Source organism: Sinohyriopsis cumingii, chromosome 6 (assembly GCF_028554795.1).
Source record: "Sinohyriopsis cumingii isolate HCF-2022 chromosome 6, ASM2855479v2, whole genome shotgun sequence".
In the NCBI taxonomy this organism is placed as follows: domain Eukaryota; kingdom Metazoa; phylum Mollusca; class Bivalvia; order Unionida; family Unionidae; genus Sinohyriopsis; species Sinohyriopsis cumingii.
Window position 1 is genome coordinate 34,984,956 of NC_142966.1, and position 21,323 is coordinate 35,006,278.

Sequence of the window (21,323 nt, forward strand, 5' to 3'; positions counted from 1 at the left end):
TGTGGTAAGTAATGTCATATTTATATTTATATTTGTATATTTTGAAAAAAAATATTTTTTACTCTTCAGATAAGCAATGCTGCTGCCAGGGCTGCTAAAGCCATGAAAGATGTCAAAGTTCAACATAAAGAAGATTTGGTTGTTGCCTTTGGAGTTCCATGATAATCTCCATACAGTTTAGTTATTTAATTCATTTCACCTATCCTTCAGTAATATTGCCATGCTTCCATATGTGTGTGTAGCATTTGAAACAAACATTTGTATATGAATAATATTAAAATAGTATACTGCATTCGTTTCTGATTTCCATTTATGTAATTATCGGATTATTTAAGACATGACATTTGTAGATGTATTGATGCCGAATTTGTTATGAATTGACCAATTGATGTAAATTAAGTGCAGTTTAAAATTCTGACATTTTTATATTAATTAAATGAATTAAAAAATAAAATTCAGGATAACTGAATATGTTTATTGTAGAAATTTGTATGCACTATCAAAAGTAAAATGCATAACTGTTCAACTACTTGATATTTACGCTTATGAACCAGATTGTTTACACTTATGAACTGGATTATTTATGGTTATCAATCTGATTACTTAGGCTTATCAACCAGATTTTACTGCATGTTACATATACCTAATTGATCAGTAAAAAGTAGGATGACAAGAAGGAGATGGCAGTAACAGAGGGAGGTACTGTACATAAATAAGTGATCACTCATAACTTGTCTAAGTACAGAATTATTATTGTATACAGGAAGCTTACAACTGAGACTGTTTTTCAAGTACAACAGGCACAGGCACAAATGTTTTAAACAAAAAGGGGCTTTATGTGTTTCAATACTTTTTCAGATATACACTGTTATTCAAAATCTATTTCTGCTTAAAGAATGCTAATTAATGTGGATGCCTAATTTTTCGAAAACTTTCGAAAATGAGATTCATTATTTTAAAAATGTATTTCCCATTTTCATTTCCACTCAGGTTTAGAATGTTTGTAATATGAGGCTAGAACTAGTTTTACATTATAGGGTCGTTTCGAGAAAAGCGCCTTTTGTTAAATTGTCATTGGTATTTCAGTATTTTGGTCATCATCAGGAAACAAAAGAGTACAAGCCACTATTTGTTTCCTCCACTTCTGTATCAGCAGCATTTGTTTACTTGTACACCGATAACCAATAATATTTGCTGTTCACATCGTTTGTCTTGAACACGCTTTTGTAAGCTAGAAAGTGAGTTAATAGGTATGCTTGTACATAGAGTTCCTTGGATATAATGACTCAGAAAATTTGTACATACATTGACATGATGGGTAGTATATTACTATGGGCATTAAATGTATAGTCCATAGATTATCACCATCCTGTATTATGATGATGCAGAGTACTTTTGGCAATTCAGCAAGGTCTTTACACCTCGTTTCGTTGCAGCACTCGAATGAAGTATTTGAAGAAATCAGTGACTCAGACAAGAAACCCAGCCCATGAAAATAGCTACAGCTAATGTGTGTCTTTGGTACACCACATTGTTTTCACAAAATGTAGCACATAGATATATCAGTAGCAAAATCTGCTTTCAAAATTAAACAATACCATTTTGAAAATCTTGTCTGATTTGTTGTACATTTATGCCTAGTTTCATTGTGATATGGCATACCATAGAGACAAACTCATCTGGTTTTTCTTGTCGGACAGGTTCTTGTATTTTTTATATAAAAATACTGGTCAGTTCTTTGTTTCAGATGAGACTTAAAGCTTAGAGAAGGGCTGAGTAATCCAAGCAGCCTGTGACATGGTATTGGTTAGTTTGGGTTACTCGCATGCATTTTTATGCCCTCTGTCATGTCTTTGTAATGTCAAGCTTAGATCGAGAAGGGCTCAGTATTCTGAACAGCCTGTGACATGGTATGATTTGTTTGGGTTACTTGCATACATTTTTATGCTCTCTGTCATGTCTTTATAATGTCAAGAGAAAGAGTTATGAATATGAATAATAAGCCAATCATTTATTGAGAAACTGACTTTAAAGTTTAATAATAAGAATTGTGAATAGGCTTCTGAGAAGTTTATGTACATAACATTGCTATAATGAATTTTTTCATTTTTTCAAACATATTGTACAAAATTCATGAAAGCACAAAACTTCCTCAACAGAAGTATACTTGAGAACAAAAACTAGTCAAACCTATATGAATTTTGACTTGCTTGTATTAGCAGATGTTGAGCCGTGTTACCATCTCTTGTATTGAAGTTTTTGAAACTCATTTAGTATATAGTGTTGTCTACAGACAATATATATTGTTGCTTTAAACTCTCATTGTTTGTTTGGATCATTTCATGGACAAATATTTGCTGACGTTAGAAAATAGAGAATATGCCGGAATAAAACTTAAGAAAACATATTTATACTGCCAGGGACTATTTGTTAAGTATCCCTGTGGAATGTGGAATGCCAGTGACTATTTGTTAAGTATCCCTGTGGAATGTGGAATGCCAGGAACTATTTGTTAAGTATCCCTGTGGAATGTGGAATGCCAGGGACTATTTGTTAAGTATCCCTGTGGAATGTGGAATGCCACTTTTTTAAGAGGGATACCACCAGTAGAAACGGAATTATGCAAACATGAAAATAACAGGTTTAAATCCTACCCAAACTAGGAATGTATTATATTTTTTGCTCACCTGGTAGGTATAAATGGAAAAGCTCTATAATGTCTCATAGGTGGGGATTGAAATGAAATTGTCTCGTTTTCTTTTGAAATCAGTATTGATTAAACCTCTTTGATTTTCAATATGTGCTTTTTAAATCATTTCTGAACATGAACTGTAAGGCATATGTGCATGAGATGTATTACTGGTTTATATCATATTTAAGCAATGTAACTTCAGGAACATTTTTCATTCCAGGTAGTTACATGAAGTATGAAAATGTTATAATGTTAATTACCTTGACTCCTTGGGAGAAACCAGTTTTATTGGCTACATCATCGTAATGCAAATTAACTATATCATGAAATGGTGGTGTTCCATTTCTCCAGAAGGAGTGTCAGGTCATCGTAATTGGTGGAAAACATTTTATTGTATTATATAATTATCTGTTATAACAAAGTCTCAATTTCTACAAATAGCTGCAATCAATTTATATAATTCCTTGCATTCTATATGCTGACTGATTGTAGTTGTTTCTTCATGGGTCTTTACCATTCAAGTCCTTGCTGATCATTGTTTTAATGTTGTTGTTTTTGTTGTTGTTGTTATGGGGTTTAACGCCATTTCTCAGCACACGATAGGCTATACATGGCAGCCAGTATTAATGGTGGAGGAAGAACCCGAGAAAACCCCAGGAAGAACCACCGACTCACGAGAAGCTACTGGCAAGCTTTCTCACATACCCACATTGGCTGAATCCAAGACTCGAACCCACACAGACAGAGGCGAGATGACAGTGATCCGTAACGGAAAGAGCTTTAGACTACTCGGCCACTCGAGGCCCCTTGTTTTAATGGGTGTGCCTTCCATGCATGGTCACACATATGAAAATGAATAATTCATTTGAAACATTTACTCATTGCCATTATCATGAAAAAATAAGGCACAGATTTTATTACCCAGTTGTTTATATTCTTTGCATCTTCATTTTTTGATGAGCTTACTTTTTGGGGCTGGTTATACTTATAAACGATAACAATCATGCTATGTGAAAAAAGAAAGAGTAAATATAGTTTGTGAGGATCAATACAAAACAAGACAGGTTAATATCAAGACCATCTCAATGCTGTATATGAATCTGACACATTTTCCCGGTTAGCCTATTTTTGAAGCTGTATTTGGAACCCTGAAAATTAGGTCACTTTGACTAGCTTTATATTTCAAGCATTTGTGTGGATATAAGACCTGTAAATCCTTTGAAAATCTTTTTAATGTTTCGATGATGACACACACCCAAAATGTAATTAATTACAATTTTCTTTTCAAGTACTACATATGTATGTTCATATGTATATATATATTTTACGTTTGTTTAATATGTCAGTATGTCTACCTTGATTATTGAGTGTAAATTGGGTCTTCAGATGCGACAGATCTTGAATTTTGGGTGTAAATTTCATCTTTACAAAAGACACATGACATACCACTTTAGTGGAATATATTTAAGGGGATTCAGGATGACAGATTGCTTTACAACTTTCACTCTGTGCTCACTGTGGCAAACGTTTAGCAAGTTGGTGACTTAAGTGTCTGTGGAAGTATCTATCTGTACATTCATCCACACCCTAGATTAACCTATAGTGATTGCATGGACTTAGCATTGCTTATATTGTCGAAAATGAAATAAAATCAGAAATTAAAATATGTACAAACTTTGATCGATCATTTTCCATTGTTTGTTTCCTTACTGGGACATTGTTCTTAATGAAGCGATGACTCAACTATGTGTACTCTGTCGTTTATAAAGATCACTAATTAATTGTACCTGCAGAATGATTAGAAAAGGGACAAAGATGTATATGTCAAGGTAAAAATACTTTGATATATATTCAGATTGCTCCTGCTATCGAAATTGTCAATTTTAACAATCATAGATAATGCAGATAATAAACTCTAAGTCCAGTCAACATTGTCCAATTTTTTTTATATATGTAAAAATGGTATATTCATTACATGTTGCTTCCATTAATCTTGTGTTCTGCAGATTAAAAGCTTCACATAGTAATGATCATTATATGAAGAGCTTGTTATAAACTTCTCGGATACGCAGCATTTTATAATTTTATTAGATTTATGTTTTGTCTTCACAAAGTTGTTTGTATAATACCACATAAAGTATTAATAATAATTTAGCAACTCAACAAAGTCATAGGCTTTTTCTGCCTTGAGTCTGTTAGCATTTAATAGGACACATCTCTTTTTCCTAGCGGCAACAGTATCATCAGCAGTGGAAGAATTGGTGTTTACAGCTGAAATTGAAATAACATGCATTATGAGTGCCCAAGATATTGATGTACAGGTAGGCAGGCAGTTGACACACATTTATCAGGTTTTCATTCAGAGTTGGGCCCAGTATTGCATGTGAACACCTGTTTGATACTGGTTACCAGCCTTACTTCATTTCAGTATTATAACAGCATCATGGAATTGATGCACCATTTGGACTACACATGTAAAGGTATGTGTTGATATCTTGAAAGTTGTATAACATAAGTCATAACTCTATTCACAGGTGAGTCAATATTCTGCAAAGCTTATTATTTCACATTTCTCATTTTTTCTTCTGTTTGTAGAATGTCACCTGTTTTGTTAGAACTGTCATGCCCAAGCATTGACACTGTTGTATAATTTTCATCTTTTCGTAAAATGTATGGTAGCAATAAAAAGGTCAATACAGGTCAGTAAAAAGAAGGTATCATTTGAGAATCTTGATTCAGCTTAGGTAGCAACTCTGTCTTTGTCTTGAGGGCAGATAGGTAATTTAATTTAACAACCTGATTAGTCAGAAGCTTTGGATAGTCTCAGACAGAAAACACTGATACATGTTAATAATGTATGATGATGCATATATTTTCTTTTAAACTGAGAAATAACCTCATCCAAAAACCAAAACTATTCACAGTTTCAAATATGGTGTTTTGCAAAGTTTGGTATCAGAATTGTGCAGTTTAACACATACAGTGTGCATGTATAAGATGATGCCTAAAAAAGAGGATAATTAAACATTTTAAGGTTTAGAATATTTAAGAAATTCCTTTACAGTAGTTTGTAATAAATTTGTACCAGGTTATAGATAGTTGAAGGATGAAAGGGGCAACACTAGCCCAGAAGTTACTTGATATTATAGTAAGATTCATTTGTTTGTAATTGTTAATTTTTGCATGAGAGAATGTTTTATTTGTTTGTATTTTTTGTTTTTTCATTCCTTTTCTTTTTTTTTGAATGTTCTTCATGTAAATATGCATCAGATGTCCAGTTATTAAGTAATGTTCAAGGTGTAGGTGAGGAGTTGTCTTTCTTGTATGTGCACAAAGTTGTAATGATGGGTTAACACTTTTAGTTGGAAACTTGACTATATTGGCTAAAGAACCCAGTATGTGAGAAGGCACTAATCTAGGCTGTCCAAAAAAAGCAAAATATCTTTTTTCATATTTTAAGTTTTAAAATGCCTGTTGAATAACAAAGTTGCATTTGTTCCTATTCAGCTCCTAATGATCAGTAGGGGATGGACCGCTCCGGTGGCCTAGTGGTTAGAGTGTCCACCTAGGATGCAGGAGGTCATGTGTTTGATCCCTGGCCGAGTCATACCAAAGACTAACAAAAATGGTACTAACAGCTGCCTCGCTTGGCGCTCAGCATTGAGGTTAGTGTTAGGACTTGTTCAACTGGTGTCAGAATAATATGACTGGGTGGGACATCGTGCTACATGTCTGCAGCATGATGCCCCAGTGCTGGACATCACTATAAACTGCCACACTGCAGACATCGTAGTGACATGACTGAAAAATTGTTAAAGCTATGTTAAAAATCCAAATCACACAGACACTCAATAGGGGATAATTGATAATGACCTATATTGCCACTCATGCCTTCTATGTAATCATAAAAAAATAAACATTCAGGATGTGTAAACTTTAAACATGAAAAAGTGTTTTATTACCTGAATTTCTTTGAAATATTAATTTATGTTCAGGAAATTACAGTCTAGTTGATTCTAAAGTTGCATCATTCTGACCATTAATGAAAGTTAAAGTCCACAATTTTTAAGTTTGCGTTCATTTTTTCTATATTACACCAATAGAAAAGTGTTGCATCATGTCACAGCATTACATTAGGGTGAAAGTTTTTCAATTAGACCCTTCTGTTTATCATTTTTTATTAATTCAGTAGAACAAAAGGTTAGTGAACAGTACAAACAAAAGGTTGTCCAAAGTTGGTAAGTTGTCTACTAAGTACACCTCAGTCAAAAAAACATAGTATGAAGAAAGGACTTAAAGATGTGAAGAGATGCGACACCTGCTGCATGTAACGTGGAATGCATGAGTAATCAAAGTACTGCTGACATCGTTGGAAAAGCTCAATCTAGAGTGGTGAGATTTTTATTTTTAAATGCAACAGTTCATGCAGAAAATCTACATAGATAATGATATGTCTGGTCATGAGAGCATGGTGTTCACAGTGAATTGATCCTGCATGGCATGTAAAAGGAACTGGGAGGCAGATTGAATTAGAATCAGTCAGTCACCGTATCAGTATGCACAAGAACTGTCTTTCAACATTTGTATTTTGTTGGAATATTTTTAGCATATTTCAGGAAGAAACTCACTGTCTCAAAGGTGAACCAAATTTTGCAAATTAATTGGTGTTGGGAAAAATTAGGGTTGATCTCACAGAATGGATGGTGTAGAGTGTTGTTTAGTGATGATTGTCAGATGATGCTTGGTCATGAGAACAGAACAAGTATCTGGAGAGAATGAGATGAAAATTGCCTACCTAGGTGTTTAAGAATGTGTTGTTTGCATGTATCATAAGGGAAGATTTTTATGATGGTGTGGAGATGCTTGCAGTATTGTAGAATGGGATCATTGGGGAAAAGTGTTAGCAGTCAAATAGATCAAAGTTCTTTGAGTCTCTGATATCTTTTAAATCTGGCAATGGTTCATCACTGTTCACAGCTGTTCCTGATATTCATTTGTGGTTTGGTTTTAGGAAACACTTTCCTGCTAAAGTTACTTTTTTTGAGATGATAACTGCTTCTCAAGTCTTTGAGGACTGGTTAGTAGAAAGCTGATAAGGGCATTAATGGTTAGAAACTGGTCACTGGGCCCTGATATTAATGCTGTAGAAAACACCTGGAGGACTCTAATATTCCGGCATTAGAGAAACACAGACTATAGTCACAGATGATCTAATGAGTGCTAATGTGGCAGTCAGTTCCTTTTGCAGCATAAAAGTTTATATCAATCTATTTAAAGAAAAATAGGTCGTTATATTTTTCTAAATAAACTTGTAATAAAGTTCTAATAAACATGTAAGTAAAATTCTTTACTTTCATTTAATGTTTAATAAAATTGTAATAATTTGAAGTGTGACATGCCATTGTATTATACTGATGCAACACTTTTGGCATGGTGCTGGCTCTATAGACATACACTGATGCAACACTTTTGGCATGGTGCTGGCTATATAGACATACACTGATGCAACACTTTTGGCATGGTGCTGGCTATATAGACATACACTGATGCAACACTTTTGGCATGGTGCTGGCTATATAGACATACTTCATCTCAGCCACGCTTCCTAGCTAATAGGCAGCAGTTTGAAATGGGTTATATAGCATCTGTTTCCTGGGAGGGGGACCAGGTCTATAAGACTAAAGTGGCTAATTTTATACTTGCATGTAATTTAGTTGAATATTACTTGTTAATATATTTGTTTTGTTTTGCTTGGGGGGGGGGGGTGCACCCTGTACATATAGTTATACTGAAATCCTGAAATTTGGTGAAGGAACAATTTGATTTTTAGAACCAGACATATGATTATCATCATGTACACACTGTTATGCTGAGGTGCCATTTATCATTAATACATATATATCTTTGACAAGTGATACAACATCACAATCTTAGGTTACTATAACCCATTTTTTGCTGGTATTCTTATTGAAGCCATCAAAGTAGACAATTATATTTACCCCATTACAACCATACCATTACAGGAAAAGATTATCACTGTGACCGACATTGTTCATTGTACAGTCTTAGGTTAAGTGTTTGCATTTAGCTCACATTTACATAGGTTTTCATCATCCATACACATACTGTTATAGCTACACATACTATTATACCAGAAATCATGCAGCTTGGTCAGGGATACATCTTAATAAGTGCCACACACATAGTGGTTAATCGTTCTCTGTTGCCTGTATTACATGCTTGAAGTAACATTCTTCCAGTTTAGTGTATAAAGGTCATTTATTGGATATTGATTATGTTTGTCTCATAAAAATTGAAAATGTAAAGCTTTTCGTTTTGTATGACACCATTACAACCAAGTAAGGCTGCTGTGACCTAGTAGCGTTCATGCTTTACAATCATAGGCTAAGCATTTGTGTTTAGCTCATGACTGCATTTATTTGTTCCAAGCCATACACCCCTCTTTATGATGGCATGTAATACATGTGACACATCAGCTGTAGTGAGTAACAAATGTAATTACTGATGCACCTGATCATACTGGCTGTCACTCAAACGTTACCTGTAACTTGTTCAGTAAAATCTGACTTCAAAGGATGGACATGTATAATGAGGCAGACTTAAAAACATATTTCGAAAACCAGTAATCTCTGATTCTCATCAACTCTGTTTTGATATCAAAAGAGTGTTCTTTCCTGTTCATTTCTGTTAAAATCTTGTATGCATTGTCACAGGTCCAACAATTTATAGTTCAGAAATCAATTTTGTCTGCATATTTTCTGTATGACTATTAGTGTCTACATTAGCTAATGAATACACTAAAATCTGTATAATTGATTAAACCTTGGTTTTTATGGCCCCACTATGAACATGGAAGCATCATTATATTACTCTTGCCCATCCATATATACATTTGGTTATCTATTTACCTGTACATTTAGGTCACCACTGACACAGGATATTGGTGGTCCATGAAGTACTTGTCAGGTTAAACTGAAGAGTTCTAGATTGAAGGCTCTTGCTTCTCATTGATGCTTTCCTATTCACCATTAATGGTCACTGATGTAAGGTATACATTGTGTGCTTAATTAAGTCATCTTTGGTGCAATTAGATGTGAAGGATTGTTATGCCTTGTGTTTGTCTTTCATTTGCCTGCAGATGTAATGACACAGATGTACTAAATTATAACATACCGTAAACAAGTAAATGAATTGTTTAATCAAATCATTGACGAAATTGTTGGGATATTTTAAATATATTTTTATAATCTATTTAGGTTTTTATTTTTTTTTGGCATGTTCATGCCATATTTTGTAGAGAAAGTATGTAGCCCAATGTCCATCTGTTAGGTCTTTTCATATTCCTTCCTGTACATGATGCATTTCACTTGATAACTTCTGAAGGATCCATTTGAATTAAATCATCTTCATTACCAATGTCAAGATCTTGTTCAATTCTTCAACATTTGTTTGGACAAAGTTTGACAGTTGTGGTCCCGGCTTGACTTTTTAACTTTACATTTGCCGATGAACTAATTTTTCATCAATTATAGCACATTAAAAGGGTAATTCATATTATGCTTTTAGGATGATTTGGCTCAAACAGAACATATCTTTGTAGGACATAATTTATAATTTGGATATTCACATGTTCGGATGTCCGTCAACCAAATACGGTTAATCTACCATCATCATTGGCGACTCAGTCATGAGAGATTATGCGAATAGCGCTCTTGGGGTGTTGTCTGTTTCTGGGGTGTTGGCATCGTCTGCTGTGGCTGTACAGGCCTATATGTGAGTGACAGTCCCTATTGCAGGTGGTGCAGACATACTGGGAAGTCTCAGTTACTGTGATTGCTGCCGCGTTTTTCTTTATCTCACGTTTCTCTGCCACCAACTGGCCTCTTCTTGCATCAGCGACTGATATGCCCTTGATTACCATCAGTCTCCAGGTGCTTCGGTCCTTGGCCAGCACATCCCAGCCATTGGATGAAATGCCACATGTCTTCATATCCCTCTTGCATACATCCTTGAAACAGTGTGAGGGCAGCTGACTCTTCTCATGCCAGTGGCCAGCTGTCCATATAGGATGTTCTCGGGCAGCCTCCCATCCTCCATGCGTCCCAGCCATCGAAGGCGGCGTTTGCTCAGCAGGGAGTATATGCTGGGGGTACTTGCATGCTGCAGGATCTCGCTGTGTGGGACACGGTCTAGCCAGCTGATTTTCAGGATGCGTTTTAGGCACCATATATAGAAGGAGTTGAGCCGGCGTTCTTGCCTTATGTAGGTACTCCAGTTCTCACTTCCATACAGAAGGGTGCTGAGAATGCAGGCCTGGTAGACTAGGACCTTGGTGTGCTCTGTCAGCGCATTGTTTTCCCACACCCTCTTGGTTAGTCGTGCCATGATGGTGTTTGCCTTTCCAAGCCTTCTGTCCAGCTCCATGTCAAGCAAGAGAGTGTTGCTGATGGTTGAGCCCAGGTAGGTAAAGTTGTTGACTACTTCCAGGGTGACACCGTTGATTTTGATGGAAGGGGCAATGGTGGTATCTTGCATGCTGACATTTGTTTTTTCCAAGCTGATGGTGAGACCAAACTGCATGCAGGCATCATCAAAACGGTCTCCCAGTCTCTGGAGGGCTTCCTCGGTGTGGGCCACAAGAGCTGTGTCATCTGTAGAAAGCATCTCCCTGATGAGCACAGCTCTCACTTTGGTCTTTGAGTGCAGTCGTGCCAGGTTGAAGAGCCTCCCGTCGGACCTGGTGTGTAGATATATGCCATCCGTGGACGAGTCGAAGGCGTAGGACAGGAGCAGGGATAAGAAGTTCCCGAAAAGGGTTGGTGCCATCACGCAGCCCTGCTTCATGCCGCTGTAAATTGGGAAGGAGGTTGAGGAGGATCCATCATACAGGACTGTTCCTTTCATATCTGAATGGAAAGAGATTATGATGTGCAGAGTTTTGGGGGTAACCGATCTTACTGAGAAGATCAAAAAGGCCCTTCCTGCTGACCAAGTCAAAGGCCTTGGTGAGGCCCATGTACATCATGTAGAGTGGTTGACCTTGCTCTCTGCACTTCTCTTGGAGTTGTCGTAGGGAGAAGATCATGTCTGTCATCGACCTGCCTGCTCTGAAGCCGCACTGGGATTCCGGGTACACACGGTCCGTCAGCAACTGCATCCTGTTGAGTATGATGCGGGCAGCAGCAGGGAAGTTCTACAGACCAGACGGTTCCGCCAAAATAAAGCCTCCTACGAGAACTTTCTCCGTAGAAGCCTCAGAAAGCAGAAATAACGCTTCCTACGAAAATTAATTTGCGTAAATTCGTCCCCGAGTGCAATTTTTGTGTGCAAAATCAATGATTCTGGACAAGGAAAAAATGGAACTTTTTAGGGGGGGGGGAAATTTATTTGGTGTCAGTGTGCGCTGTCAAGATTTGGCTGCGGATCCTAATTTTACCTCGCATTAAAATAATATAGTTGAAAATAACATGAGTCGAAAAGCTAGTAGAGTTGGAGAGCCTCATTCTGCCAGATTAGCGCGAGAAGAATTAGCGGCAGTAAAGAAGCTTATCCCGGCAAAGCAATTATTTAAGAAAAAAGTTCGTGATTACGAAGATTCTCAATATCATCTCGGTGAGATATCGTCAAAGTTGTTGAGTCCAGTCACTGGAGTAATCGAACAGGTCGCATACGGTGACGAAAAGAAAGATAAGGAACTTAGGAAGCGCGGGCTTATTCCTATGACGCAAGATATCGAGCAACACACTCGAGCGGTTCCGGATAGATTGGACCAAATTCGTCAAGAACAAGCACAAACGCGTCAAGAAAAAGCACAAACACGAGCGCGAGCACAAGTACAAAAGCTACAGGGACAAATACAGCAGGCACGAACACAAGCGCGAGTACGAGCACAAACACAAGCGCTGCGAGAACAATTTCAGCAAGCACAACTAGAAACGCAGCAAAAACAATTTCAGCAAGCACAAACACAAACAGATTCGAAGGCGGAGCTACTTTTGGGAGAATTAAGGGATCTAGTGAGTCAAAAACAATTACAACAAGAACAATTGCAGGAGGAAGAACAAGTGCAAGAAGAACAAATAAAAGAGGAGGAAGAAGAACAAGCGCAAGAAGAAGAACAACCAAAAAAAGAAAAGAAGGAAAAAAGTACCGATCCTCTCGCGAATATAAAGGAAAAATATTTTGGTGCAGAAGGTTATATTACCATAAAACTAGATTTAGACAAAATTGATCCTAATAATCTCGATGAACTTGGATATTTTGCAAATCGTAGTTTCAATAGTAGACACAATTATTTAACGGAAGCGGGATCAAAATATTATGATCGAAAAAAATGGATCAAGGCAGTATATCGAATAAAATATAATTTACCCCAGGCCAGAGATGATGACGCGAGGTTTGTTCAAGTTGAGAATTATGCAAATAAATCGGTTACTGGAGAATTAGAGTTTTCCAGAATCGTTGGAAGAATTCCCGCTAATGATTTTACTCCAGCTGGACTTAAAAAATTAAAGGATAAAGATATGTTGATCAGAATCGCCAAATACGATTACAACGAAAGAGGTAAATATTTACGCAAGGATTTCGTAGATAAATATACCTCCGAGGAATGGGTTCCCGTTGTGTATTTTGCCGCAAGGGGGGAGAGAGAAAAAATCGATTCTGATCACCCCGGATTCAAAAAATTTCAAAAAGACGTGAGAGAATTAGGTGAAGAAAAATTCGAAGACGTATTATCGCCATCGCAATTTTCAAAACCAAAGACAGGAACCGGATATACCATTTGCCCTGACAGTGTTGTCAACGATGTGTCTCGCCTCGAAGTATTAATCGGAGGAAAACGAGCCGGAAATAACTCCCGTGAAATAATCAACGAAGCCTCAGATATTTGTCAGCGATTATTTCGCGGCGGCGTCATCAACTCTTATATTTACAAAGAACTCGTCGATGAGCTCATCGATTAAAACAACACAATTGAAATAACATGATTGTTCACAAACATCAACGCAGACCCAGACAGGTCCGCGTAGTTAACTCTCGATTGCCCGTATACAAATATATTCACGGTAATGGACTCGGAGATATCATTGGAAGCCTTGTTACGCGAGTAATACCTAAAATCGGACCCACGATCAAACAATTCGCATCAAAAGCAATAGGAAAAATCGGCGAGACTGTCGTTTCTGGTATCGGCAATTTGGCTACTAAAGGCTACGATACTGTTAAAAAAAAAATATTAAATTTAACACGTAAAAAACAACCCGTCAAATTACCTAGCACCAGAGAAATGCCACCCGAAATCAGCAAAACCATAAACGACGCGGCAAATAAAAAAATAAACGACCTAGCAAGGGAAGTTGCTAAGACAAATCTAGCGCAGGAAGTTGCTAAGACAAATCTTGCAAATGAAGTTGCTAACACAAGCTTCATTACAGGCAGTGGTCTTCGTTTTAGATGATATTCTTAATAATAAATGTTCGCGCAAGTGTCAAACGAAGTGTTCGACATGGACGAGCCTGTAGGCAGGGACACATCTGTGCGAGATTTACAGTATTTCTCGTATTCTGCAGTTGAACCAGATGCACCTAATCGCCAGGAAATTCAAGTCCACGATACAACAAGATATTTTCTTCCATCTGAGGCATATTTCGAAGTTATCGGGGAAATTGTTAAAGCGGATGATACCGCCTATGGACCAGATTTTAGAGTTGGATTTGTTAACAACGGTATTATGGCATTATTCAAGAACGCTACTTACATGATCGACGGAAGAGAGATTGAGTCAATTACTAATGATGTTGACTTAGCAACAACGATAATAGGCCTAGCTAGATACTCGGATGATTTTACTAGATCAGCTGGCCCTAGTATGATGTTTGCCAAGGATAATACTGATCGTCCCGAAAGTAGGCCGTTCCTTATCAGACAACCCAAGAACCGTGCCAATCCTGGTGTTGATCAAGATCTCGAAAATATGATCATTAAAACTTACCCTGATTATAATCTCGGATTTACCACACGAAAATCTATGCTAGCACCAGGTAGAAGAAGATTTGCTTGTGCTATTCCGTTATCCCACATATTCGGATTTTGCAGGCATTTCAGGAAAATTATATACGGGACAAAACACACCGTTTCGTTTGTTAGAAAGGAAAATAGCAACGATGCTATCTGGCGAGAAGGTGCCGTTGATTACGATACCGGCGTGATAGGTCCCAATGATGCCGCGGATAATAACGGCAGAGTAAGATTACTAAGATTTACCTTGTGGATGCCAGCGATAACTCCGTCAATAATCGAGGAAGAAAAATTATTATCATTCATGAACCAAGGCGGTAAATCTATCATGTCATGGCTGACAACAACAACAGATTCCACAACTGTCAATATTAATGGTGATTATACCTGGCGTATTGCATCGCAGCAAGGTACCTCTGCACCTAGGCATATCTTTATCGCGTTTTTGCGTACCAATAGATATCATCAATTATACAGTCATATGATATTTGATAACATTGGAGCAACAAATGTGTCGTTGAGAATAAACGGCCAACAAGAACCATCCGAGGAAATATCAATTGATTTTGAAAATCATTCGACGGCCCGTGCGTATCATCGCTTGCTAAGTTTCATGGGTCGCGATCAAAATATCGATACGGGATTGCAAATATCACAGCTAGATTTTAATAAATTTTATCCTATCTATTACTTTTCCCTGGAACATCTCGATTTGGTAAAACAATCCGTTGTCGATATTCATTTCAAAGCCAGAATTAACACAGGTGGACTTAATCACAAGGTAGTCGCGGTGATTCTCAGCGATAGAACAATGATCCTGGAAGGAATCAGCGGCAGAATGAGAGTCATCGATGCTCCTGTCGAGAGAATGTGACAAATTCCAAATTTAGATTAAGCGGTTATTAATATGACTTACGAACACGTCAGTGTAACTCTGACCCCGGGTCAGATAAAAAAACTCCAAACAGCAACAGCAAAGCGATGCGGTATGAAATTAACCTTGAAAAACGATCAAATTCACGGTGGGCCTAACAAATTATCGCTAACTAGAGGTCAACATGGACGATTTACTAGAGCCAAATCAGCGAATTCCGGTGTTCATGTGAGTCTCTCCATAGGCGCAATCAGAGACATGGTCAAGGTAGGTGGGTTTCTTCCTTTCTTATTGCCTTTATTAGGCGGTCTAGTATCAGCCTTGGGCGGATTCGCAGGCAAAAAAATAATAGAAAAAGTTACAGGAGGACGATACGGTAAAAAAAAATATCAGCGCGGATCCGGCCTAAGACTAGGACGACCTCCCGTGTACGGATCCGGCCTAAGATTAGCACGCCCTTATCAAATTTAGATCTACTTGGCGAAGTAAGGGAAAAAAAAATAAAATTTTTCAGAGGCGTGTTTATGCGAGATCAACTACCAGAAAAACCAAACCCTACCGAGACAGGAATAATAAATCTCGACTTAAATACCGGTCCTGGCACACACTGGGTTGCCTACGCGATTAATCCTCGCGAGGTTGTTTACTTTGACTCGTACGGATTAGCACCACCAAACGAATTTATCAAATACGTGTCTTCGCTGAATCTTCCGGTTTGGTATTCGACGCTTCCAACGCAGACATTAACGGATCCACCAATATGCGGCCCAGAATCAATTAACGTCCTCGATGCGATTTCAAGATCATCCAGTCCGTATCACAAAATTTTATTTGAATATACCGTAGATAAATATCATGGTTGACATTTATGGTAGACCCCTCTACAGGAAGGAAAGGGAAGTAGATGGCGTCGATGTATCAAAATACGCAACCAAGAGTGATATCAACAATCTACTGTCGTTGTCAGAGATAGATCCTGGCGAAGTTGCTATTTTTCAAAATACCGAGGGGAGATTACAAACCAGTAACGTCAAAATAACTGATATAATCAAGCGAGACGAATATAACGAACGCATCGAGCAGTTTACTCATTTGTCAGATTCGGTAACAAAATCCATCGCTGACGTCGCTGATCTTATCGCGAAGTTACCATCAAAGGCCGATATCACAGTTGTAGAAAAATCCGACAAAGAATTATCAGCGGCATTGCTTCTAAAGGTCGATAAAGCAGCCTACGATGATGCTCAAGACAAATTAACAAAACGAGTCAACAAACTAAATAACGATCTTAAAAAACTCGACGATGTCTTAGGTAAACTTAGCAAAAAAGTTGACGAGAATATAAAAAAATCCACTGACAATTCATTCGTCGCAGATCAGCTAGTAAAGAAAAAAGTTGATCAAGAATTACACGATGACCTCAGCGATAAAGTAGGAAAAATCAGCGAGGATATCACCAAGATTTTTGCTGATGTTAACGAAATAAAAACCACAATGGAACAGAAAGGCGATAAAGTATTATATGACGATCTTAGCAAGAAAACAAAGAAAATAAACGAGGATATTGCCAAAATCAACAAAGATATTGAAGCGGTACGTGGATTGGCGAGTCAAGGTGCCGATACATCATACGACGATCTTACCGAGAAAACAAAATCCATCAACGAGGATATCGCCCAAATCAACAAAGATATTGAAGCGGTACGTGTATTAACATATCAAAAAGTCGATAAAACATCACATAACGACCTCAGCGAGAAAACAAGAAAAATCGACGAGGATATTACTAAAATCAGCGTAGATATTGACGTGATGCGTGAATTAGTGAGTCAAAAAGTCGATAAAACATCACACGACGAGAAAACAAAAATAATCAGCGATGATATTAACGCGGTACGCCAAATCGTAAATGAAAAAGTCGATAAAACATCACACGATGACCTCCACGAGAAAACAAAAAAAATCAGCGAAGATGTTACTAAAATATCCGAGGAAACCTCCGCGGTGCGCCAAATCGCAAATGAAAAAGTCGATAAAACATTACACGACGACCTCTACGAGAAAACAAAATCCATCAACGATGATATTGCTAAAATTAACGAGAATATTAAAGTAGAACTCGAACTAGCGCGTCAAAATGTCGATAAAAAATCTAACGACATCATCAATGAAATAAAGAGAGTCGTCGAGCTTGTTAACAGTGTCGACGAGAGAAACACCTTGACATACAACCTGGCGAATAAAAAAGTCGATACATCAGTGTACGACGGAGAAATTCGAGATTTGCGCGCGAAGCTTCTTGACGCAGACGCAAAAATTTACAACAAGGTCGATTTCCAATTTCTCATCACAAGAATTACCGAAATCGAAACAAAAATATCACCGTTGAATCTTCCAAAATTAACGCGGTTTTATGTTCCGGATCAGGTGGTAATAAAAAATCTTCCTTGTTGTTTAACATTTGTGTTGCGGTCAGAGAATATCACCTGGACACCCGAGAATGACACTTTTAACTTTACTTCGCCAATTCAGGGTGTATACCGAGTATATATTATTTCGGGGGCAACAAAATTTAACGTAACGGCCGATCATCATGAAATTTATGAATACCATCCTGGATTTTTTGTTATTTCCATAGGTGAAAATAACACTGAAACTTTTAAACTATCGCCACCGGATAGAACCACCACCGGACCAGTGCATTATTTTGTAATTTTCGAGTATTTATCCACGTGGACTGCGGTTAGTCAATATAAACCAGCTGTTGATCAATCCGAACAAGACGAAGACGATCAACCTGAACGAGGCGCATTTGATCAACCCGGACCAGTCCCAGTTGCCGAGATAGAGAAACCTAAATCAGCTGAAGTTGGAAGACCAATTGTCAGGTTTCCAATTTCAATTGGCTAGATAAATAACTAATAAATGACCGCATCGGATTACCGTTACAATCAAGCGCGGTCATGGCAGGATTCGCTAAAAAAACTCCTCGACGATTACCAGATAAAAATAAAAAAAATACCAGCGTAGATTAGTTACCATTGATATTGCCGTGTACGCGGTATCTGCGGTAGTCGCCGGTGCAGGAATAATTTTATCCGCGGTAACAACAATCGCGCCGATCGTAGCAACGATAATAATTTCATCGACAACGACAATCGCTGGTGTTCTCAATATCATCGCGAAAAAAATCTCCTCGTGTGCGAGTGAAAAGTTATCTTTGTACAAAAACAAACTAACCCAGGTCAACGACGCGTATTCAAAATTATCATCGCTGCTTTCTGAGAGTCTCAACGATGGCGTTATCTCCGATCTAGAATTTTCTTCGATGATCAGTATTTACTCGGAGATTGAACAAATGAATATTAATAATGTTCGAACTAGCCCAGATCGTGACAAACACGACACCGCCGACAACAACGTTAATATCGTTAAGCTCCACCAATCCAGAATTTGACATCGATTTTCCAACACCAATTAGCGTCAAGGAAATGGCGTTAATACAACTACGTGTCTACAACAGCTGGCCTAATATCAGATCGAAATCATTTGGCAAATTATTATCAAACAATTCACTTGTTATCGCTAATAAAACCCGCCCTGATGGATCTCCCGATTGGTTCACTGTTAGTATCCCAACAGGCAGTTACGAAATTGAGCAGCTGGATAAGGAGTTTACCAACAGGATATCGAATATAACAGGCGATGCTACCCCGGGAATAAAGATATCTGCGCATGAACCAACTCTATCATCGATGATAGAAGTGAAATCACCGTACATGGTAGATATTTATCATTCGTCGATTAGGACCGTATTGGGTTGGCCTGAAATTCCACCTGGGGAGATAATAACACCAGAACCAAAAAAATCCGATTTTATCAGCGACAAAAAAGACTATCACGGAACCAGCTTAAACTACATCGACAAATATAAAAAAACGGAAGGAAGCCTCGATTTTTCTTCGGGGTCTGTGTATATGTTGGATTTGTTTGAAGATAGTATCAAATTACTGTTTGGTGAAATTATTAACGAATACGAGAAACAAAAAAAAATTATTAGATCATTTTTTCCAGGAGTGCATATTTAACGTGCAAACCTCATGTAACGAAATTACCATAACAGTAGAGCGAATAAATAAATTAGCTGCCGATATGGAACTCATTAACAACCTAGCGACGGAAAATATACAAAACAGCGCAGTTTTTGGTATTGGTTATATTATTACGGCATTCATGCAAAGACATAATTTAACCGAGAGGACGCTGCTAAATTACAAATTTCCCGGTTATAACGTTAATGAAATGAGAAAATTTGTCACTGATACCACTGATAAGTTATTTCCTAAATTACACGATGCGTGGACTAAGAAAAAATTACAAGCAGAATCGGTCCTGCAGCATAACAACGACGGAGTTGGGCAAGGACGGCATATTTCGCCTGGTATCGTTAATATAACGGAAGTCATCGCGATTTATCTTCACGCGGATGTTATCGAGGGCAGCTACAATGTTGATCTGGTTGTATCGCGGAAAGCGCAGCAGGGATTCATCCTGTATTCGTTTTCTCCTAGCGTCTCTCCGGGATATTTGATAATAAAAGAGCCAGTGAATCCGTTTTATCTGCGATGTCATAATCGATTATTATCAAGGATAAATTTCAAACTAACGAATCAAAATGGACATTTACTTGATATACGCGGAGAAACATTAAGTATCAGCCTGTTGGTAAGATCGTAAAAATCGCAGATTTTCGAGTCTTCGATTCCTGAATCTATCTGCCAGGGAAAAACATGCCAAAAAAATAAATAAAAACCAGGGAAAATTTCAAAATTAATATATTTTTTTAATTTTTGTTTTTTTTGTTGCGGAAATCTTCAAGAATCTCCGATTCTAACTTTTTCATCGACAAGCTTTTTCAGCTGCCTGACACGCGAGCTTGTAATTTTTCTCGATTCGTATGCATCTGATAAAATCAATCTAGCTTTTTCCACTAGCGTAGATAATTTAACGAAATCCTCGATTTGATCATCGCTGACTGTCGCAAGTGATTGATACATCGCAATTTGGATTTTCTTTATTAATTTGTATTCGGATGGTAGCGTGTATTTGTATTCGAGTTTTCCTTGAGCAATCGTCTCGAATTCGGATCGGATTTTATTCGTGTCCAACTCCGATGGAAGATTTATTTTTTTCTTTCTCAGGTCATCGATGACTTCGATGATGTTATTTATGTTTTGTTCGTCCATGTTATATTAATTTGTGAATATTCAATTATTCTTCGTCGCTTTCCGAATCGAATATTACAGGAAGATAAGAGAATTCGATCCACGTACCAAATCGATAGGAAAATGTCGCGTGGATTATTTCTTCTGCTACATATCGCACCGATGCTGGATTAATACGGAAATACCTCCCAGCGCCTCTCATTGACTCAAATACAAGCTCCTCGCCTGTTTCTTGATTTACCGATTTGACCGACTTAGCTGATCGTGCGCCACCAGAATTACCGAACCTACAGTTTTCGCTCTGCGTCACTGCGCGAAGATTGGATGGTTTGTTGTTAAGCTTATCTCCGTCGATATGATCGATGACAAGTCCAATCTCTATTGGTCCGTTGTGACATTCGTATACGAATCTGTGATTGAGATAATTTATTTTTCTTTCTTTTTTGTTTTTACTGACGGTGAATCTGAAATAACCATTACTATTAACTCTACC

At 37.7% G+C, this 21,323-nt stretch overlaps 1 protein-coding gene across 2 annotated transcripts in view; it reads left to right on the forward strand.

Annotated features, from left to right (window-relative positions):
- The window catches only part of LOC149796708 (ragulator complex protein LAMTOR1-like), a 29,888-nt gene extending 19,759 nt beyond the window's left edge, over positions 1-10,129 (forward strand). The window contains exons 6-7 of one of the 2 annotated variants that reach the window (XM_089961339.1): positions 70-175; positions 1,437-10,129. In XM_089961339.1, the coding sequence (XP_089817465.1) occupies positions 70-162 (93 nt within the window). In that variant the 3' untranslated portion in view covers positions 163-175; positions 1,437-10,129. Of the gene's footprint in view, positions 1-69 lie in introns of both variants that reach the window. The other variant, XM_089961338.1, reaches the window with a different exon arrangement.
- Positions 10,130-21,323: the final 11,194 nt, after the last annotated feature.